We start from the raw sequence: 23701 nt of genomic DNA on the forward strand, positions 1-23701 counted from the left end.
AAACTTTCAAAAAAAATAATTGTCGTGCCACAACATACCTCCAGGATAGATCAGTATTGACATCAATTCAAAAAAAGTTTAGAAGTAGCAAGGACAGAAGAGAATGACATATAACTTTACATAGGTTCTACAGTTCAGCAATATTACATAGCAATGTCTCATAAAGATACTCGTGTGATACATACATTTAATTCTAAATAGGAATAATAGAATTAGAATATATAGACTGCAATTATTTCGGAGTTCCTTTTGTTAATTTCTGTGCTTGAACTTTCTTCGATATTGATTTGCCTCAGCCGTTCACTCTACAAATTAAAGAAGTATAACTCTAAAAACAAACTGCCGGTGCTAGGATTGAACAAACGGACAAATAAAGGAGTGCATATAACTTCATAAAAGAAAGATAGGTCAGGTATACAATACTCAGTCAATTGATAGCAAAGTTCAGGCTTCACACAGAGCAGTAACCAAATGTAGTATTAATGATGAAGGCAAAATAAAACTAAACAGTAAAACAGAATTGTCAAGAACCAAAAAGGAGAGTGAAACACTGTCTGCGATGTATATCAACATCTGCCATACTTGCTCCTCTGCAAGTGCTCATTTCTTTTGATGTTTCCCAAACTTCCCTCTTCCTGTACTCCTGTTCATAAAGAATAAAAAGGAAGAGGAGCAGGGGTGTTGTGAGCTGACCATAAGTGGATAGGGACAGGAAAAGCTAGACCAGGAGGTCAATGTGGCATGGAAGTTGCTGCCGTGCCATGACGATTCACTCAACACAAAATCCATTGCTACCCAGGAAGTGTTTGACTTTCTGAATTTGCACAACACCGATGAGGAATTATGATATATCTTAATAAAACATGAGCAATGAAGCATATAAAACAAAACCAGTAAAAGGTTGAACCTGATGGCAGTTCTTGGTCGAGAATAAAATGGAAATAACTGGAAGAAGCCTCTTTTTTAGCATTTGGTAAAACACCAATACATGTCTTCCTTTACGATATTGACAAGTGGGTTGTAAAGTCCACTCTTTGGGCATTTAAAATGTTAGATAAACCCTCCACAAATGGCTGCAGAAGAAAAAATATCACATGTTTACTTCATTGAATCAAATTACTAAAACAAGTAATTGCTTGGTAATATTTTTTCCAGCTAAAAAGAAAAAGTTCAGAATCAACCTTTGTCTTTATTTCTTTAGCACTATCTGTAACATATATCGCAGAATTTGCGTCAGTAGCCGACATTTTTGTGTTCTCCCCATAAAAGAAATAAAGAAAACAGAACAAGCCACATAAACATAAAAAAATATAATTATGACAATTCGTTCGTAGTAAAAAGGTAAACAAAATCCCTAGCTTAGTTTATTAATGCCAAATACAGTAAACCTGAAGAGCAGGGAAAAATCTTGATTCAATCAGTGATGGTTTCTGATAACCAATTCTGAAGCAACATCACGAGTCATCCTAAAATAAGGATCCTGTGAAAAAAAAACACAAATTGAGTCAAACTTTCAGAACAAAAACATAAACATGTACTGATATATTGATAACTTTGAATCAAAATAATTTGATGCAATTTCATAATTTCTAAAGATTCACCCATAATTTGCATATGTTGGAGAGACAATTCAAATTTAGTGCTGGAAATAACCAAGAATTCAACAAGGACCAGTTCAAATTATCAAAAGATATTAATACTAAACATATATCAGTGGGGCTCCACTGAAATCTAGTTCTTTAAAAAGAGTCAAAAACTTAATGGCACTAATTCTGAATTTTGTGCTGCCAGACATATTACAAGTATGCAAGCAAGTCGATACCAAGCCAATTTGTTAGTCACAATCGTCATGTAAAGATATGTTTGTACCTGGTCAATGGCACATGGGATAAGGCAGCGCAGTTGGTCCTTGCCAGCAAAGAAATGGGGAAATGAAGAAGGAAAGGATGGAACTGCTTGCACTGGAGGAAAGCTACACTTTCCTATGTGATCCTCAGGAGAGAATCCAAATATTCCTACAGCCTGTTGTTCAAGCATAAGTTAAGGATAATGTGTGAAGGTAAGTAATCAAGCTCTGGAAGTTTAAAAATATTGTTCTTGATTGAATAGCTTAACCTTATTGTATGTCACACATCTGGCAACTTTAGCCATATTTTCATAAAAGTCGCTGCAAGAAGAGTACAGAGGGTATTACTTATTACTTTCCCATAGATTAAACCAATCTAGAGCCAACAGCATGCTCTTTCACTTGTCGTTTATAGTGACATAATGAACAAAAAATCAGTCAAACCTTTAAATATTATTAGTTAGCCTCAAGAAGAGTAATCTTACCCTCCGACATAACCGGAATCCGTGAAAATGAAAGTTCTGTCAACATCAAAACCGCATGCTATAATGCCACATGTTCACGAGCAAGCCTTTTACTTTCCTCAACAGTCAAACTCTTCCAATAGAACTTCTCATCATCAGTTAGCTATATAACTAATAAGGGCACCTTGAAAACCTTCTGCAGATATCTGAGAGAAAGATCATGATGGTTAATCAACAGCACCCACGGTTACCTACAAAATCAGAACTCGGACTGATGTAGTTTTATCAAAGAACAGTGTAGTGCGTACATCTAGGATCACAACATTATGGAGTGCAGGAATAAGTGTGACTGTTGCTTTGGAATACAAGACCAAACAAATCCACTTGAGATTTTAAAGACTATTTGAAAACCCGCAATTTCATTTCCTTGAGGAATATGTTAAAATCATTTATTCCTGGACATCTTTCATATACAAACTTTGCCACACATCTGCGCTCCAATCCTGTCCATCAGTTGATTTATCAGGTAAGTACCACAAGGAACGCCTCAAATTCCAGAATAGCTCATATTTTTCCCAATTACAAAGATAATGCACGCTCGTTTTTTGCTATATTTGTCTATTTGCTATTCAGGAAAAGTTTTCGTGCGTCATTAATGGATCTAAAATGGTATTTTCTAGTTAAGAAACGTCACACTTTATTCCCTTGCTGACACAGCACTGCCAAAGTACGCAACACATCCATGAATCAAGAACAGAATAGAGGAGCTTGCGGCCAAAGTTTGGGACTGGGAGCAACGCTTACTTGGTGAACATGAAGGGGATGAGGTGACCGAGGTGCAGCGCCTCGGACGAGGGCCCCCTCCCCGTGTACAGGTAGAACTTCTCCCCCTAAAATCCCTAACATCATGCAGAAATTCGTCAGCACCTCTTCCTCGCCGAAAAGAAAAATTGGAAAAAAAATGTATTTTGTTGGCGTGTCAGTACCAGTGGGCGAAGAAGAGGTCCCGGCGGACGAAGACGTGCGGCGGGCGGCTGTGAGGCGCGCGACGCGGTGGACGAGCGCGGCGTTGCGGCGCTGGCGCCCGAACTGGTCCACGAGCTTGTCGTAGTCGGTGCCGCCCTTCCCCGCCGAGCGCCGACACCTCCCACGGGCTCACCACCTGCTCCTCCTCCTTCACAGCATTCGCCCCCTGCTCCGAAGCCGCCATGATCACGGGAAGCAGATCTCCCTCCCTTGCTCGCCGGCGGCGCGAGGGGACCGTGGGGGGATGTGCCCACGGCCAAGTCGAAGAAGATGGCGATGCACGCGTCGACGGCTGGGCGAGGCGGAGCGGCTCCGCTACGGCGGCGAAGGAAGCCGGGTCCAGGGAGGTTGCGCGCCCGACGACCGCCTCCATCTCTAGAGCCGCCGTGCGTCGGAGGCCGGCGGGGGTGCGGGAAGGGGAGGACGGGTCACGCCTGATTACACCCCGGCAGCGCTGCGGCCTGCGGAAGGGAGGAGGGCGATGGAGTGGAGGGGGCAACGCTGTGGCCTGCGGACGGGGAGGAGGACGGGATTGGGATGGGATCGTCTTCTAATTGCCGTCCTTTTTCCCCTTGCTGATCCGCTTGTTCTTCCCCACCGCCATCTTGCCGCAGCCGCAGCCGCCGCGCTGGGGTCTGGGGGCTCGGGAGGTGGAGTGGCTGGCGGCGCTGCATCGTGGAGTGGCTGCCGTTGCCGCGGCTCCGCTTGCGTCCGCTCCGCCCGCGCTCCGCTTGCGTCCTCTCCGCCCGCGGCGTGGGGATGGAGGGGAGGGCGCGAGGCGAGCGTGATTGACGGGAAGGGCAGGCGCGACAATATGGCAGCTCGAGGACCAATAACATCGCGGGTACGCAGGGTGGGTACATCACCCTGCGGTGAAAAAGAAAACGTCGGAGGGGGGCGCGCCCTTGCGATTCAACGGGGGTAGGCGGCGTTTTCGCTTCACCAGCCCTTTCGTCAATAGCTTTGTGTTTACATGTAGATCTAACACTGGTGATTTGTGAGGTGGGTGGGTAGACTTTGCTTGGTAAAAAATATTTCAATTATAGATATTACTAATTATATTAAAAAAAATAAAATCTGAATTGTTTCAGTAAAAAATTACCAATTTGTCAACATGATTATAATTGCATTACTGCTGCCAATACATTTACCTTATCTTTCAGGAAACATTGGAGGGATACTAGATAAATTAATTAATAAATCTATTGAATTGATAAATTATCATACTTGTTTCCAGTTTCCATTATTTGAAAATAATAAATGAGAAAAGTAAATATCCTTTAACTAAATTCAATTAGTACAACATTCAGAATAACTAATTATTTTCGCACTTCATTTTCTTTTGCATTATTATTGTCCCATCATCACATTTTACCCATTGTGTCATTTAGATTTACTAATTGTTTGTTTATTTCCTACTATGTACTAATTGTGTCATGTATTATTTATAAATAGAAATGGGTAAAAGATCGTATCAATCTGATCAAGAACTTAGTAGCAGCCATAATAAAAGACAAACAAATATGTTCTATCGACAATACAAATGTGAATAAAGAAATATCAAAAGATATCACACGGACAAAAATAGAACAAAGAAAACGAAAGATAGAAGAAAGGAAACAAAATCAAATTATACAAGAAGTTACAAAACGAAGATGCCTACAACATGACCGAAAACATGCGTACTTGTCTTTACCTCATGGTATGGTATATTTTTCACCTGAACAAATCCAGTACCTGAAACAGACATATGAGCAAAGATCATATTTAGGAATACCTAAATACAGCTGCAAATATTGCAATGCAATATTTTGGTTTGAGGAGCGCAACAAATATGACACCGAACGAGGCCACGGGGAAATATTGTACTCCAATTGTTGTAAATATGGAAAAATCAAAATACCACCATTCAAAGAACCCCCTGAATTTCTAAAAAGATTATTGGACCACAAAGGAGATGGATACTCAAGACATTTCCTACAAAAGATACGTCAATATAATAGCATGTTCGCTTTTACATCAATGGGATGTAATATTGACAAAACTATAAACCAAGGAGAAGGCCCATATGTATTTCGAATAAATGGTCAAGTACACCATCGTATAGGATCACTTTTACCCGAACCAAATAAAATTCCCAAGTTTGCTGAGCTATATATCTTTGATACAAAAAATGAAATTCAAAATAGAATATGGGCTATATCTAAAGAAGATCCTGATACAGCCGACCTTAACCTAGATATAATAAGAGGATTGCAAAAAATGCTTGATGAGCATAATCCATTGGTAAAAATATTTCGGCATGCACGTGACCTACTTGAGGAACATGGAAATATCGATATTAGTATTCGAATCATAGGTGCTAATAAAGGAGATCCAGTACAATATGAAATGCCACATCCAGAAGAATTAGCAATGTTAATAGTAGGTGATATGACACTTGAGAACTATGAACGAGATATTATTGTTACTAATCGAAATAGGGGACTACAACGAATATCCATATTTCATCCTGCATATTTGCCATTGCTATTTCCATATGGAGAGAGAAGCTATCAGCTTGGTATATGTTATCATGATGCTACAAAAATTCAAAGAAGTAAAAAAGAAAAGGAACAAGGTAACCGTACATGAATTTTTAAATACCATATGCATTATCGAAACAATCAACCAAACCCTTATTTATGCTATGGCCGATTATCAAAACAAATGATAGTAGATGCACGAGCAATGGAGGATGAAGATAGACTTCAATTTATTTCAAGAAATCAAGAAAAACTAAGAGCTGAATATATTCAAGGAATATTTGATGCAATAGGAAAAGGGATGACAGAAGGAAATCAAATAGGAAAAAGAGTACTTTTACCTTCTAACTATGTTGGCTGCAAACGTTACGTGATACAAAATTACCATGATGGTATAGCAATATGTCATGTGTATGGACCACCAGATCTTTTCATAACATTCACATGTAATCCTAAATGGCCAGAAATAACTTCAACAATCTTGGAAGGCGAACATCCTAATGATAGACCTGATATTATAGTCCGTGTATTCCATATGAAACTACAACAATTACTAGAAGACATACGGTCTGGCTTGATCTTTGGTCCTATATCAGCAATACTATATTCTATAGAATTTCAAAAAAGAGGATTACCTCATGTTCATATCTTAGTTTGGTTGGATAAAAAAGGAAATGAAATAACAACCGATACAACAAACACTTGGATATCTGCTGAAATACCTGATCCTATGAAAGATCCTTTAGGATACATACTTGTATCTGAACACATGATGCACGGACCATGTGGAGAAAAAAAATTGGAATTGCCCGTGTATGAAAAAAGGAAGATGTTCGAAATTCTATCCTAAGGAATTTCAAGAAGAGACCAATTTGACAGATACAGCTTTCACATTGTATCGAAGACGAGACACAGGTATATACATACGCAGAGATAATCACAACTTAGATAACAAATGGGTTGTTCCTCACAATATACAACTTCTTAAAAAATACCAGGCACATATAAATATGGAATGTGTAAACAAAAGCAAAGTCCTAAAATATTTATGCAAATATGTAAACAAAGGCCCAGAGCAAGCACATATATTTTTTGAACAAATAAAAAAGGACAAGATACCCCAGTAAATGAACAAACCAAAGACATCGATGAAATTAAAGAATATTTAGATTGTAGATATATATATATATATATATATGTGTGTGTGTGTGTGTGTGTGTGTGTGTGTGTGTGTGTGTGTGTGTGTGTGTGTGTGTGTGTGTGTGTGTGTGTGAACAGGACACACTATGGAGATTACTTGGATATGAGATACACTACCATTGGCCACCAGTTGAAAGACTACCCGTTCATCTACCACTAATGAACTTAACTAAAATAAACAAAGATGCTAAATTAAGTGATATTATCAATGATCCAATGAAGCAAAAAAAACTATGCTTACAGAATGGTTTATTACAAACAAAGAACACGAGGAAGCTAAAGAACTTACATATTGTGAGTTCCCACTCAAATGGAGATGGGATGAAACAAATAAGAAATGGATCAAACGTCAACACGGATTTAAAATAGGAAGATTATACTATATCAACCCAGCAGAAGGTGAACGATTTTACCTCCGCATGCTCTTAATGATAGTCAAAGGTGCAACTAGCTATGCTGATCTACGGACATATAATGGTATAGTGTACGAGACCTTCAAAGAAGCATGAGCAGCACGAGGATTACTAAATGATCACAACGAATGGTATAATACATTTGAAGAAACTGCGAAGTGGGCAACACCATCACAACTTCGAGACTTATTTGCAACAATGCTTACATTTTGTGAATTAAAAGATGAAAGAGAGTTCTTTGATAGAAATCGGTCTAAAATGGTAGACGATATTCAACATCAACTAACACAAACATATTATCCGATTAAATATGTTCCTAATGAAATTGAGCTCCAAAATCTGTTACTTCAAGAATTAGAACAAATATTTTGTAGAAATGGACAAAACATAAATAACTACAACCTTCCATACAAATCACTATGCTCTGGAGTAGACATCCACAATCAATTAATTCAAGAAGAATTGTGTTACAATGTGCAACATCTAGAAGAAGAGGCAAATAAATTATACTCTCAATTAAATAAAGATCAGAAGGATGCTTTTCATCAAATAGTTCAGAGTGTTCTAGATAACAGACCAAAATTTTACTTCGTATCTGGTCATGGAGAAACTGGAAAAACATTTTTGTGGACCACAATTGTATCATATTTAAGAGCACAAAAGAAAATAGTCCTCACAGTTTCATCATCAGGCGTAGCTTCTCTATTACTCCCTAATGGTCGAACAGCTCATTCCAGATTTCGAATACCTATTGATATAGACGACATGTCCATATGTGACATAAAACGAGGCACAAAACTCGCTAAACTACTTATTGAAACTTCCCTTGTAATATGGGATGAAGCTCTAATGACAAACAAACAATGTTTCGAAGCATTTGATAGATCGCTAAGAGATATAATGTCTGAATCCACAAAAGAAGCTTCTGACATACCATTTGGAGGAAAAGTTGTTGTCCTTGGTGGAGATCCAAAACAAATACTCCATGTTATAGAGAACGGCTCCAAATCACAGATTATAAGTGCATCAATTGTTAAATCATATCTATGGAAACATGTAACTACTATATATCTTACTGAGAACATGAGACTAAAAAGGATCAATCCAAACACTTCAGAATACAAGGAAATTGAGTCTTTCAATAATTGGATATTAAGTGTTGGCAATGGAGATACCAAAGATCCAACTAATAACGATGATGGCTCAGACTTAATGTTAGTAGAAATACCAGAAGAACTACTTATTAGAATTACAGGTCATAAAATAGAAGCACTGGTACATTATACTTACCCTGATTTTCAGACTAAGTTTCAGCAGCCAAATTATCTCAAAGAGAGGGCTATACTGGCAACTACAAATGAAATTGTCGATAAAATAAATGATTACATGACAAAACTACTGCCTGGTCCAGAAAGAGAATATTTAAGTGCAGATAGTATATCAAAATGTTCAGATGCAATAAATGATGCAAATATCTTATATCCTGTTGAATACCTTAATACACTCAATGCAAATAATTATCCACCACATAAACTGCTGCTAAAAGTTGGTGTTCCAATAATGCTACTGAGGAATCTTAATCAAAGCTTAGGACTATGCAATGGAACAAGACTAATAGTAACTAACTTAGGAGACAATGTTATCGAGGCTGAAATAATAACAGGTACACATACAGGACAAAAAACATATATTCCAAGAATAAATCTAACAACAAAAGCATCTCATTGGCCATTTACTTTCAATCGCCGTCAATTTCCTATCAAAGTCTGCTACTCAATGACCATCAACAAAAGTCAGGGACAAACATTGTCAAACGTAGGAGTATATTTAAAGAAGCAAGTAGTTACACATGGACAATTATATGTTGCATTGTCACGTGTTACAAGCAAAAAGGGCCTAAAAATACTGATTGAAAATGAGGATATGGAACATGTGGATCAAAAACACATAATATAGTATATAAAGAAATACTTCAATCAATTTAAAATGAGTATATATGCATCCACTGATTAGCTTCACTATCACTTCTTTCAAATACAGATGAATATCAGTATTTCTTCTCAAATTGAATCAGAGCAAACAGTTCTTCCATAGGTGTACAAAGGAGCGACAAAGATCACATAATAACACCTTCATCTGTTTGTGACTTACCAAAAGGTACATCTGCCTCTTATCACCTAATGGCTCTTTATAAATATATTGCTTTTACCTTCAAAATTATTTTTGCTATCCTCCTTTCTAAGTCACAGTTGTCTGTACTTTCCTTCCTGCAGCTATGGACTAATGGACGACCGCAGAGAGAGAGGTACGGCTTCTATTGCAGTACCCCATATACTAATTGTTTGTTCAATGCTGTACAATGAGCTATGCCATCGGGAGCCCTGTATGAAATATATGAATGTATGATGACACTACACACTAAGACATCATCTGTGAATTATGTATCAAGTATAAGCACCCAATCATCAACTTTCTGTATATTATTGTAAATAGTTACATCCTCCTATTACACTTCTGATATTATTTTGCTTAATTCTACATTTCGTAAACCTGCTGCCAATATTCATGAATGACCATTCACAATTATATCTTCAAGATAACACTGGCCCAACATATATGGCGCGCAGGGTTCTAGTGCTAGTCTAATCTTCCATCAAACAGTGCGGCAAGCTCTACCTGTCTCGGCGAGGTCGATCAGCGGGATGTTGCTGCGGCCTGTCTCCGCGAGGACCTCGTGACGACGCCGACTTCAACTGCCGCACGATCGCCTCCACGAGGTCTCCGTCGCCGGGTAGGGCTTCGAGGCGGCGCCTTCCGCCCCGGCCGCGGCGCCGTGAATTGCCGTCGATCATCTCCACCGATGTCGCCGTCACCGGTTAGGGCTTTCGAACCGAGGGATGAGTCGACGCGGGAATATGCGAAGAGGCGGAGCCGGGCACTGCCTATACGAAGAAGCCGAGCCACGCCGATTTCCTGAAGGCGCCGAGCCGAGCGGGCGTCCTGCGCGGAAGGCGAGCCGAGCGGGCGCAGGCCCTTGCAGCCTGTTCGGCTGGTGGGTTTGCCCCGGCTGTTTACTGTAGCAGCGGGTTTTGTGAGAGGGTGCGACTGTAGCGGCTGATTATTGTAGCAACTACACGTGGTATAGACTTGATTACGTGTGGTACTGTAGCTACAGTAAATCAGCCAAAAAAGACCAGCACAGCCGAACAGGCCATTGGATGCCGAGCGGGCGCAGGTGGCGACGATCGGGCGTGGGGCCGCAGGGGCGCCTCTGTGCGCCCGGGGTCCGTCTAATTTTTTCCCCGGCGCTTCTCCGACTACGATCTTGACACCGGCCGGCTCGCCGTGACACCAGGTCAAGACCCTGCAGCCTCGCGCACGCACCTTGTCGAGTTTACATCTACCGCCCACGAGATGGCTCCTGCTAATGATGCCGCCGCTGACACTGCGGTGCCGGCAAAGGCCGCCAGTGCGGATGCGGACGCCGCCGCGTTGCCGGCGAGGAGGGACGACGCGGTCGTTCCATCCCCCTGGAGAGATGCGCCCCGTGCGGCGGACGCCTGCGTGCCTATCCTGGGCGTCGCCGAGCTGTGGCCGGAACTGTCCCGCAGCGTGGCGGCGGCCAAAGGGAAGAAGGCGCCGGCGGCCTCTTCCTCCACCGCTGCCGCTGCTCCAAACCCCATGGCTGCACTCCGTGAACAGGTAATGGTGCGTTTGTTTTTTATGGGTCCATGTACTTTGTTGGGAAACTGCTGCTCCAAAACCATGGCTACTAGGTTGTGCTTTTCTTTTAAATTTATCTGCTCTCGGTTGTCCATGGGCGACGCATATGGGTATGGAGTTGGGATTTGACGCCATTAATTGCTGGGCGTTGTTCACCCTACCCACTGGCAAAATTCTGTTTCTGAATTCTGATTGATATAGAGTCAAAGTCAATGCGACAATGTCTCGTAGCCGACAGCAATACCGTGTGTCCATGTACTTTCAACCTATTGTCAGATGAGGTTTTAATCTTTCTTTGGTTCTCGTGTCATTGATCATATCATCAGGGAGCAACCAATAAACAAATCCACGGCGCTCCCACTGGCCGTCACAGCGATCGCACCGTCGTCCCAACTGCTGCCGCGGAACCGGAGCAGCCGCCGATGCACGCGTCGAGCCACAGGATCAGCCGCAATGCCGGTGTGCGAGGCCACCACCACCAGAGCGGCCGTTTCGTGCCGCACCACCACGGCCGAGGCGGCCAAGGGTTCCACGGAGGACGAGGGAGCAGGAGGCCGGCCGGCAGCGCTACCGGCAGAGGCAACGCCCATGCCAATGGCAGCAGCACCTACCTCAACAGAGGCGGCGGCCGGCACGGGCAGGGGCACCGTGGAGGGTTCAACAGGCAACCGCATGGGAGGGGTCACGAGGACCGGCACACGCCATTGGGTCATCCAGAAGGATATGTCGAAGCACCGCATCACATGCATCCACCACCGTTGATGTTGCCGTTCATGCCCATGGTTGCTCCACCATACCCCTGCTACTATGGACCGCCGGTTGGATATGAACCCTATGGATATGCATATCCTGGTAGGTGTCGGGTTTCACCGTCATTATATAAACTAGGGTTTTTTATTAAACAATTCCTTGATTTTAACCTTTTTTTAATTTGTTAAAGGGTACTTCGCTGCACATGTACCAGAAGCTCTACCATCATTCATGCCAGAAGTTCTACCACCATTCATGCAGTACGCAGCACTGGAGAACCACATGATGCATATAAATTTAGAGCGCGAAGCAGCCCCCTCACAAATGGAGCCGCGACATCAGCAACATGCTCCACAGCAGCAACCTATGCAAGGTCAACAATCTCATCAAAATCAGGTACAACAACAAGATCCAGAGCAGATGCGACAAGAGATCCGCCAACAGATCGAACACTATTTTAGGTGATTCCTACAAACTCATAAGCAATTTATAAGATGTTGCAACTATAGCTGGATCAACTTATTAAACTTTTTTTTTACATTTTGCTAGTGCTAAAAACTTGGAGAACGACACATTTCTAAGAGAAAGAATGAATGAGCAGGGTTGGGTCCCATTGACGCTTATTGCTGGGTTTAAGAAAGTAAGATTGCATGCTCAACTTGATCAATTGTTTTCTTTATTAAGGGATGTGACTATTTTGTTGCTAAATTCACGAAAAATCTTCATCTCGTGTTTTCAGGTTTTCTCTAAAACTTCTGATATAGAATTCATATTGGACTCTATACTACCTTCAACTGAGGTTGAAGTATTGGTAGGTTTTCTTGCTAAATCCTAAATTCTTGGTTAACATGCTAAATATCTTATACTTTCATGTTTTATATAGGACGCGAAAATCCGAAAGAGCCTAGGGTGGGAGATATACCCACTCCCCCTAAAACAACTGAAGTGAAGACACTATACACCAATGATTTTTTGTATGATTTATTTACTATGAAGAATTTTAAGCGTTAGCTTCTTGTGATTTTTGAGATACAAACACGGGCAAAAAATATATTTTATGCTATTATTAGGGGGAACTGGAATTTATCTGTTAGAGACAACTATAGAGTCTTATTGTAATATCCGGTGATGATTTTTTTTTGGATGCTTAATGCTTGTTTTGTGGTTTAAGTTTATTTTCTCTTGCACATATTCATTATGATTGGTTTCATAATCTTCTGAGTGATACTGTTGTAAAGTTCATGTTGAATGATTGGGGAGTTATAACCCCGCATCACAGGCTTTGTAATGTCTGGTTTGAGTAATATCACTACCGGACTTCCTGTCTTTGCCGAGTGCCAGCTACACTCGGCAAATACTTCCCCTGACGGCAAAGGGTCTTTGCCGAGTGCCAAACGGGAAGCACTCGGCAAAGCAAACGGACGTGACGGCTGTTGCGCATGACGAGCACGTGCGCCGGCTTTGCTGTGTGCCTGCTCCGAGGCACTCGGCATATCCATATTTTGCCGAGTGCCTTTTGTTTGCCGAGCGCCGGTACTCGGTAAATATAGATTATGGCGTGTGCCTCTGGTTTGCCGGGTGCTGGGCTCCAGGTACTCGGCAAACCATCTGGCACACGGCATAGCGCGGATTTCCGGTAGTGTATGCTCCTATGGAATCTTCTGATATTTTGAAGTTTATTCTGAAAAACTTTCAATTTGGTAAAATTATTTACGGCAAGCAGATGCATGTACCAAACTCAGACAACAATTACACAAATGGTAGAGCTCCAGCGCGGCCTGTTTTCTTCGCACAACGTGACAGTACACAACATTCGGAGGCTCTGGCAGCAACGGGTGACCTTTACGGATAATAACCCGCGCGCACCGTGCAACTCGTTTCATTTATTCTGCCTCTCGATCGAGGGTAGCAACCGATCGACGCATCACGCGTACGTTTCAGGCGTCGGACCAGGTGACGGGGACCTCGCCGACGTTGGTGTCGAGCCCGAGCGCCGCCCAGACGGCCTTGGACGTGTCGACGATGTTGTCCCGGCAGCCGCGGCGGGTGTCGCACTCGTCCACGACCTGGGCGAGCACGGCGCGCCCGGTCTGCGTGCTCGTGATGCGGATCTTCCGGAACCACCGGGCGCCCCCCGCGTACCACCCCGTGGACAGCGCCGCCAGCATCAGGCGGTCGTCGTGGTACTTGCCGTCGCACTCCGACGGCCCGCCGCCGGACCCGCCGCGCTGGAACGTACCCGTTCAGCGTCATCACCGCCGGGGTCTCGTCGGCGGACGCCCGCAGCAGCATGACGAGCACCGCCAGGGCCGCGAGCTTGGGGCTCATCGCCATTGCTCTCTGCCTAGCTAGTGCGGGATCGGACAAGCCTTGCAGTTGACACTACACGTTGTGGGTGCATCAGGTGTGTGTGCCTCGAGGGGTTTAAATAGCTAGGCGCGTAGATACGCCCGCAGCCTTTCTACTTGTGGCTCTTGTACAATGACTACGATACTCTTCCGATACTCAGTTTTTTTAGATGAGTGCGATACTCTTCCGATGAACCCGATACGGAGTCACGCAGGCAATTGCCTCGTAAAAACGATGCTTTTGGATCTGATGCTGTCGGTAAATGTTAGAGCGGCAATACCCGAGTAGATGAGAAACTGGGAAGTGCGGCCATCGACCGTGACAGAGTTTCCACTTTCCAATTTGGCTATTCACTTATTCTTACTCTTATTATTCGTACTAAATGATGGAAACAATAAGAAGCCACGCAATCATTTATTCGGATGGACAGGAGCAGATTGTGCGTATGCATTGCAGGCTTTTGATCTACTACTAGTTTTGCATTGTCGTTAAGTAGATTGTATTTATTTCTTGCCCCACACCATTGACGAACCCAGGACCAATGAAATATTTAGTCCCGAGTCCAACAGCTAGAGTGCGGCGAGGAGCTCTAGTCCTGGTTGGAGCCACCACTAATCGAGACTAAAGGGTGAGTCACATATGTTGTGTAGATGGGGTGATAAAGAAGTTATATGTAAGATAAGAGGTCATGGGTTTGAGTCCTGCTGGGTGCAAAGTATTTTTTTTTTGCATTGCACATGTCTTTTAGTTACGGTTCCCCTTTATTAGTCCTGGATGTGGGAACCGGGACTAAAGTTTCAGGGTCTTTGGATTTCTATTTATCACGTACTGTTGCATCATGGTTTGTCGCAGAAGAAGCATTTGACGCGCGCGGCGTGCCCACCCTTTGTGTGTGTGGGGGGGGGAGGGGGTGTCTACTTATCACTTTGTGCGAGTTGGCTTTGATCTATCGCAGTAGCTTTCCCGACGCCGCTCCCCCGCCTTCCCCACCTCCCTCGGCTCCGGCGCCTCTACTGCCGCCGACACTAATCAACTCGGATCTGCGCTCCCCCACTTGGTTCCTGACCCACCGCATGTCACCCCGCCACCCCCCGGCCGGCGACGTCCCTGCCGCCGCTCGCAACCTGCCTCCGCTCGCAACCTGCCTCCGCCGTCGGGCTCCCCCCCCCCCCCACCCACACCCCCCCCCCTCTTAGGCGAAGGGCCCAAAACTCCGACTGGAGCTCGCCGGGGAAGATGAACATGACGCCGGGGCACTCCTGGGGTGGCTTGCCACCCGCGTGGCATGAATAGCTTTCGCCCCTTCTGTTCTCTTTCGTTTCCACCTGAGGAGGCCCGTTAAGCTTTTACAGCTCATACTAAGCAGGACTCCCCTCGTCTTCTTCTTTTTCATTTTTTCGGCCGCCATCTTTTCCATTTTAATTAGTTTATTAGAACAACTTTAAATGCTCCAAATATTTTGAATTGCATGCAGACCTTTTTTAAAAGACCAGATCTTTTTGAAATACTTTGGAACAATCTAAAATGTTTAAAACATTCTGAAATGATCGAAGAACATTTTAAAGTGTTCAAAACTTTTTTGAATCTTTGGGAACATTATTAGATGTTCGAAACATTCTGAAATGGGTGAAGAACTTTTTATAATATTCGTTGGAACATTCATGCACTCAAGCAATCCAGTGCCCCTCGCGAATCATTAACGGCTCCAGTTCCTGCCCACAAGTTCCGGTGTTGGGTGCACCTTCAAGTTGCCTGAATTGAAATGGCTTCTTCTATTGGTTGGCGTAAATCGCAAACGCTACATATAGACATCCCCGCTTTTTATACTAGTGGAAGCCCAAATTCTTCATTATCATCATGCCAAGAGGTACGGCTAACTTTCATTGCGCCTATGGTGGTCTTATGTAGAATGCTGGCGCCTGACTCCACACTTAGCTGGCCGAGGTGAGCGAGGCTAAACTTCAAAAATTGCCAGCGCGGGCTGATGCTGTGATGATTGGACCACAATGGGCCTCTATTGTGTTACCGGCCAGAAAGCGGACCTGCTGCTGAACACATGCCAAGAAATAGGAGGCCATGGCCATGGCCATGGCAGCAACATGATTAGATGACCCGTGTTTCTTTTTCTTTTGTATTTTTTCAGAAGCAACTACACAGCAATAACTGTTTTTATTATTTCTAATTCGGTCGATTTTAACGAATAAATTATGCCACATAGCAGGAACCGGGAAGAAAAGTCGGTTTAAAAAAGAACCAAATTCAATCGACGGCGACATTGAAAATTGATTGAATAAAAGAATTGAAACAATGGGCAAATTTGTTGACAACCCACAGAAAAGTGATTGGATACAACCAGCTAAAACAATCGAGGGGTGGCATTGAAAAAATAATGATTGATAATAGTTAGAAAATTTTTTATTTAAACATACAAAATAAATAGCTGCTAAGTGGTTCAAATTATGCAACAAAGATGGGATGTTGCACGATTTAATCCGGGACAAATGTTTATACGTTAGTATAGAAAGGCCTTTAGTCCTGGTTCCTAAACTCCTGGGTGTGAAAACCGGAACTACAAAGTAGGGACTAAAGGAGTGTGCAAGGTAAAATTTTACTTTACACCTAGGACTCACCCGAAATCTCTTACCTCACATATAGATTCTTTACCACCTATCTACAGAATATACATGATTTTGAATCTGATGCCTTTCTTTTAAACTAACTCGTGAAGAATCTTTTAGTTTCTAGTTCCAGTTAGAGCCACCAACCGGGACTAATAGGTGAATTTTAATCCTAGTTGGTGGCTTCATCCCAGACTAAAGCTCCTCCTAGCTGTTGGACTCGAAACTAATACCTAAATTAGTTTCGATTCCAGATGTGACCTGGACTAAAGGTAAAAACCTATGTGCATTTTTATAGTAGTGATAGGACAAATCACTAGGTCAGGTGTATTAAAATTGGTGACACAAAATTTAATATGGGTGTCAAGGATCAGTTTCTTACTTCATGGCAGTTCAAGGTTGAATAGGGAACATAGATGAGATTTTGCCAACCAGGCATTGAAATCCCAAAACCCGAACCTATATAACATTATTAGGAAAAAAACACGATGTAGTGGCTGAAGTCCTTAGTCTACCCCATCCGTTCCAAATTATAGTTTGGTTTAGCTTTTTTAGATATACTATTTTTATTATGCACTTAAATATACACCTATATCTTGACCCGTAGAAAATTAAAACTATACACTTAAAAATGCTAAAACGACCTATAATTTTAGCGAAAATAATGGATTGAGTGACCGGAAGCCTAGTATCGAGAATTACGAATGTTATTCTATAAGAGGGGAAGGATATATTTATTTTGATCCAAAATTGGAATGGTTCCTTTACTAATCTCTACTATTTTTTAAGAAGCAGTGGTTACTTGGTCTGTCAATTGGAATTCTAATCAGAATCCACATAAATAAATTAAAATTCTAATTGGAACACTGACAAATCAATCGGAGTCTCAATCGGAACCCGAACAATTAATGGGTAGCGCAGTCACAGCACAACCTGTACGCGAAGTGAAAGAGCACAAATTTGGTGGTCTTATGTAGGTTCGGATAAAGTTTATATTACCTAGACCAACGCATAGTAGGATAAGAGTCACCTAGGAATTTGGAAAACAAAATTACCACTATAGAATTTTCTTGTAGTATTTAAAACGAGAGGCTATCCTCACGGTGGGCAACCTAGCTAAGGCTATTCTCAGTGGAGAACGTCGTTGCACGGTTAGGAAGACTGAAAACTTGATAACTATGTCAGAATATTATGTTGACGACACTCCTCTCTCACCCTATAAAACTCTCCTAAATGACCCTACCATGTCAATAAATTTGCTGACGTGGCATGATATGCTCATAATACTTCTATGACTCTCATTAAAATTGGTCTATAAGTGAATTGGAATGCGACCACATACTGCAACTTTTATAGTTCCGAGGACACTATTAACCATCTCTTCTTAAAATGTCATTACGCCAAATTCTACATAGCTTACCAGAAATTATGTTATTTTTTATAAAAGAAAACATAAAACTTTTCTGCATGTTATGCTTAGGAATATATTGGCTATGATTATAGGCTCAGTTGTCGCGACATTAAGCCCAAGACCAAATTGATTCAGACGTGTCGTACACCAGAACCGTCGGCTACATTTTTTTTACACTTTCCATGGACGCATGGCCTTTTAGTTTGCGAATTAGAACTTGAGTTGGGCCTTTTTGTTATTTTAAACTATTTGGTGTAAGCGGTGCTTAGCTATCATTCTTCTTTTGGATGACGGTGAAGCCGGAATTTTCTTCCATTATCTAAATTTTATTTACTATATTATTCTCTCTCTCTCTTTTTTCTTTTGCAGTGACTACAAAATAATTTAAGCGAGCTTTCTACCTTTTTTTCCTTTGTTTGAGCCATCATTCCCTCCAGTGCCAAATAATTCTGTGTACGGGCTGGCGTTTTTTTTGCAGGAGTTGATACAGAAATATTTAGCACGATCGAAGAAACTTTTATCCTTCGTCGAATAATCTTTATCACAAAGAAAGCTAACAACCGAATAGGCCAGCCAGCAAAGGAACTATAATTAAAGAAGCCAACTATATACGAAGGGCCCCTTTGGGAGGGCTTCACGCGGACGGCTCCGGCTCTGTGCTACAGTGCGCGGCACTGTACGGCACTGTAGCACGGAGCTGAACCGAAGCAGCTTTGCTTGCGGGAGGAGTGAAGCCGCTAAAGCTGCGGGAGGGGGCTTCACCGCTACAGTGCTACAGTAGACGACGGGGAGCCCGTGAAGCCGTGCCAGACAGGCCCGAAGGATCCTACTCCTTGCCCGTATATTTATACGCTTACAGCAGATGCACATTGCTAGCTTGTCGATCCTACGGCCAGTCCTACAAGCCGGCGACGAAGAGCGAAGAGAACCAGATGACGAGGTCCTCGCTGAGCTGGTGCTGCTCCTCGCCGGCCAAGCCCACGGCGCCGCCGCCGACGTGCAGGCGGCAGAGCGGGCACGTCCGCCGGCAGCGCGCCAGCCAGCGGTCGACGCAGTCCCGGTGGAAGGCGTGGCCGCACGGCAGGCTCCGGATCTCCTCCCCGTCGCGGCACGCCGATATGCACACGCAGCAGTACCCCGCCGCCGCGCGGTCGTGCCCGCCGCGGCGTCGCCAGCGCTCGCCGCCGGCCGCCACCTTCGCCCCGACCTCCATCTCCATGCCGCCGCCGCCGCCGTCCTCGGCGCCGGAGAGGGCCGACGAGAGCAGCGCCACCACCTGGCTCACCGTCACGGCCAGCATCGCCTATACTGTTGTGCAAGTGCAACGGCGCCGGCGCGAAGCTTTAATCTGCTGCTTGCTTCGATCGGCTGGCTCGCATGCAGCGCGGCGAGTGATCACTGATCAGTGAGGGAGTGAGAGCAGGGTGGACCAGGATGGCAGGATCTGATGAGGCTGGATTGCGATGCTGCTTATAAAGATGATGTCTATCGTGTGGAATCATTTGGGCGATCGAAAGGAGAAAGGGGACAGGGAAGGCGCACCTAATACTAACCTCCCCTATCATGCAAAACTAATCTTTAATTTTCCTTGGGCACAAAGCGTCTGCGACGCAAAAGGGCCGGGACACTGTCGCATCTGCAGTGCAGATCCCGCTCGAGTTTTCAGTTTTCAGGAGGTACTGAGAGGACCTAACTCAATGTACGTACTCATCAGATCGTCAGGCTCTGCAAGAATCTCCCGCCATCCGATCCGACAATGCACCACTGCAGCCACGAAATCTGTCTGAAGTTATTGTGTGTTTGGACGGTCAGGATCGGCACACCTCAGATTTCCCCGTCGATCCGATCGAACAGGGCATGAGATCCGTTGACGCTTCGGATGCGGAAAAGAGACAGCTTTTTCGCACCTGCAAGCATCGTAAACGACCAGCAATGAATCGATAATTTTGGTATACAGTCAACTGGGTTTTGCAGTAGTGTACTACATGGGAGTACATACATCCAGCCATGGCGGCTGCACGCAGCCAAGCGGATGTGTCGGCTGACCTGACCTTGCCATGGCCTTGCATTGGGCAGCGAGGCTAGCTGTTGCTTCGTCAGCACACAAGCCTTTCCCGTGGCTACGCAACTTCAGTGACCTGCAAGGAACCGGCCCCGGCAAGAAATGAGTGAGCGCGACTGCGTGATTCAGGTTAGGTACTCCGACCAGCCGGCCGGACGGAGAGCTAGCTAGCGATCCTCCTCACTGTGCACAGTGTGCTGGTGGCGTGGAGGTGAGCCGTCGCCGGCGACTGCCCGCAGCTATATCCCTCCCCGTGGCGCGTCAACGTCACGGATCCGTGTGCCCTCCCGTCTTGGCACCTGGTTTAATTTGAGATTGCAGTTGCATTTGTTATGGAGAGGATTGGACAGCAGGTTAACTGCCACATCAGTCATCAGTCTGCACATGCATGGCCTTCGTTTTATTATTGTCAAAATTGCATGTGGAATCGGCATACACCCTCCTGTACTACATTTCAATCCACCATCATTCCTTTCTGGAACGACGTCTGGACAGAGAAGCTAGATTTCTTCTTTTTTTTTGAAGAAGAAGAAGAAGAACAAAAAGTGGAAGCTAGATTTCTGTTGCGGTTTCTGGTACCAGCAATACTATAGATGGTAATCCTATCTTTAGCTTTCACTTTGCCTGACAAAGCACCTTTCCTTGTTCACTTTATGGTTTTTTAGCAATTGGATATCAGTGGCTGGTACCAGGGCATCCCATCCCACACCCACACCAAAGAAAGAAGCGTCTGTCGACTGGCTAAGATCAGATCAGGAACAACATGTTTGGCAGGTTCAGGTAATCGCTAATCTCAGCATATGGCAGCATGGGATCCTCAGTCCTATTATTTCGTATTTTGGATATCATGCTCCGTATATAGTCATTCCAGCAAAAATGGAAGCTAAGCGGAAATGGTGCTGTTTGACAATTTCATTATGGTCATTGCTGTTGTCGAAGACAGAGCCGCCTTCCCAACAGCAATCATGTCATGTAACCACTCTAGTTTCGTAGGGAAATAAAGCGTGTACCGCATCAACAGGGCAATGATTTACAGCAAGCACCAATATGAGGAGAGCAATAATTCTGGTTCATTGCCGTCCGATGTTCTGTTGCTACCATGTGATTATTCGTCGACTCTTGTCGTAACAGGAATTCAACCAGAAGAGTCCCTGGTGCTTGATTCTCGTTCTGATTTCACTTGACGGTCGTTGAGAAACTTTCCGCCTTTTGGTACAAGACACAGGATTCCATCCTACCTACAGTCAACATCAGCACACAGCATGAGTTTGAGAAAATGATGGATGGAACCACAGCAGATACAGGAGCAACTGATCACAAAAAGAGGTGCTGAATTAAACAGCTAATCGCTCATGCAAGGACAAACAACTATAATGTTTGAACAAATGGCATGTTTAAAGATTCCTGCCAATGTTCAAGCCTTTACCTTCTGTGCATCCAAACGCGAACACAAATCATTTAGGGTTTTTTTTTGTCTACAGGACACTCTCAAAACGTGATTTTGTGCGGTGCACACTCCACTCCCTGAATTAGTCTGTAGGACATCTTGAGTGAAAAATTTTGTGTGTGGCACATGGACTCCATTAAAAAACTCATTTTCAATCTGAGTGATGAGAGAACATGACTTGAAAAGACTAAAATGCCCCTAGCTGTATTTCCTCCTTATCCCTTCGATTCCTTATCCATTCACGGTGGAGAAGCAGACCTGGGAGGGGGCTGGGACGGCTGCCGCTGCCTGCAGGCCTGCCTGGCCTTCACGCCGAAACCACCACCCCCCCCCCCCCCGCCCCCACCCCCCACACAGCGCATGCGCCGGCGCATAGCTGGGACGGCCGCCGCCGCCTGCAGGTCTGCCTGTCTTCACGCCGAGGCCCCCGCCCTTCACGCAGGCTGCTTCGATTTCGGCACTATGACGGCGCCGCCTGCCCCGCGGCCGCTTGGTCCGTTTCGTCGACGGGGGAGGGAGGAGACAGCTGGCCACCAGCCGCCGCGCTGCACGCCTGCACGCCATCGCGGCCTCCGCCGCGCAATGGCCTCCGCACGCCGCCAGGGCCCGAGCTCGAGGCCCGCCATGGCCTGCGAGCTCGAGCAAGGGGCGGAGTTCGAAGAAGAGCCAGGACACGTGACCGCCGCGCCGGATCTCGAGCAGCTGGGGAGGAGGGGCCCGGCAGGAGGAGGAGCAGATCCAGCCGCCGAGATTCGCCCGTGCGCCTGGCGATGCGAGCCCGCCGCCGTGCACCTCCGCCGCGCGCGGCCGCCGCCGTGCTCCTGCCTCGCCGCCGCCGCCGTGCTCCTGCCTCGCCGCCGCCGCCGTCGCCGTCTCGCGGGCTCACTGCCTCGCCACGCCTGCCGTCGTGCCCCGCGCGCCACTAGGCAGCAGCAGCTTATTGGGGAAGAAAAAGAGATGACGGCAGAGGCAAAGGAGAGGTAGAGGAAGATGACAGGTGGGGCCAAGGGCAAATAAGACTTTTTACCTCTTCTCCTAGCCAAAAATGATTAGTTTATTTGCAGTGGTGTGTTGCAGACCAAAGAACTCTTTTGCAATGTGCTGCAGACAAAATCAACTTTGATGATGTGTTGCGTACAAAACCTCACTTTCGCAATGTCCCACGGACAAATTTCCCAATCATTTATCAGTTTCCCCTTTTCCAAATGTGATCAGTTGGCCGTAAGCCGTTTGGTGAGCACTTTGATTATTTCCTTCTCCCACCCTTCTAATTTTTCCAGACCACAAAAGTCACATCAACATTGACATATGCAATATGCTATCACTAAAAGTTGGTTCTGAAATGATTATCTGTATATAAGTACTAATTCTAATTTTTTTTTTCTCAAACACGCAGGAGAGCTGCGTATCTTTGTATTAAGAGGAATGTACTAATTCCGATCTCAGTTTGTTCTGAATCTTCCCTGTAAGTACGCATGACTTGAAACCCGAATCATGTTAACATCTTCATAAAAACGACATTCAGGGCCGAAAGCATCATATATTTTTTTATTTTTTTTCCTTTCTTTGACATTTGCCCACTCTGTCAATACAACAAACAGGTCGCCGGCACACATGGATATCGCCCGGGCCGAACGACACTCGCCAGGAAAGCCACGCCGACGGCGTCGCTGACCAGAGAAACCCGCTGGCTGCGCAGTACTTGTGCCAGAGCTTGTGCAGCAGAGCACGCGGCACGCGGCTAAGGGTGTGTTTAGTTAGTGAAAATATTTGGATTTTGATGTTGTAGCAAATTTCGTTGTTATTTGATAAATAATATCCAATCATAGACTAATTAGGTTTAAAAAAATCATCTCGTGCTAATTAG

The 23701-nt window shown here is 44.6% G+C and overlaps 3 protein-coding genes and 3 pseudogenes across 3 annotated transcripts; 3 read left to right on the forward strand and 3 right to left on the reverse strand.

Annotated features, from left to right (window-relative positions):
• Positions 1-360: 360 nt before the first annotated feature.
• LOC120647871 lies at positions 361-3764 on the reverse strand (annotated as a pseudogene).
• A 3409-nt stretch (positions 3765-7173) lies between these two features.
• On the forward strand, positions 7174-10007 carry LOC120648625 (annotated as a pseudogene).
• Positions 10008-10704: 697 nt separating this feature from the next.
• LOC120647872 (protein FAM98A-like) lies at positions 10705-12080 on the forward strand. Its single transcript, XM_039924691.1, has 3 exons — positions 10705-11176; positions 11524-11979; positions 12054-12080. Exons 1-3 carry the CDS (start codon positions 10889-10891, stop codon positions 12078-12080), a joined length of 771 nt encoding a protein of 256 aa, XP_039780625.1. The 5' UTR covers positions 10705-10888.
• A 119-nt stretch (positions 12081-12199) lies between these two features.
• LOC120648626 (la-related protein 1C-like) lies at positions 12200-13150 on the forward strand. Its single transcript, XM_039925349.1, has 3 exons — positions 12200-12408; positions 12497-12587; positions 12687-13150. The coding sequence occupies exons 1-3, from the start codon at positions 12203-12205 to the stop codon at positions 12780-12782; spliced, it is 393 nt and encodes a 130-aa protein (XP_039781283.1). The 5' UTR covers positions 12200-12202; the 3' UTR covers positions 12783-13150.
• Positions 13151-13884: 734 nt separating this feature from the next.
• On the reverse strand, positions 13885-14281 carry LOC120647873 (annotated as a pseudogene).
• Positions 14282-18892: 4611 nt separating this feature from the next.
• On the reverse strand, positions 18893-20029 carry LOC120648627 (E3 ubiquitin-protein ligase EL5-like). Its single transcript, XM_039925350.1, has one exon. The coding sequence runs from the start codon at positions 19623-19625 to the stop codon at positions 19224-19226; it is 402 nt and encodes a 133-aa protein (XP_039781284.1). The 5' UTR covers positions 19626-20029; the 3' UTR covers positions 18893-19223.
• Positions 20030-23701: the final 3672 nt, after the last annotated feature.

This window comes from Panicum virgatum, chromosome 9K, assembly GCF_016808335.1.
Source record: "Panicum virgatum strain AP13 chromosome 9K, P.virgatum_v5, whole genome shotgun sequence".
Classification (NCBI taxonomy): Eukaryota; Viridiplantae; Streptophyta; class Magnoliopsida; order Poales; family Poaceae; genus Panicum; species Panicum virgatum.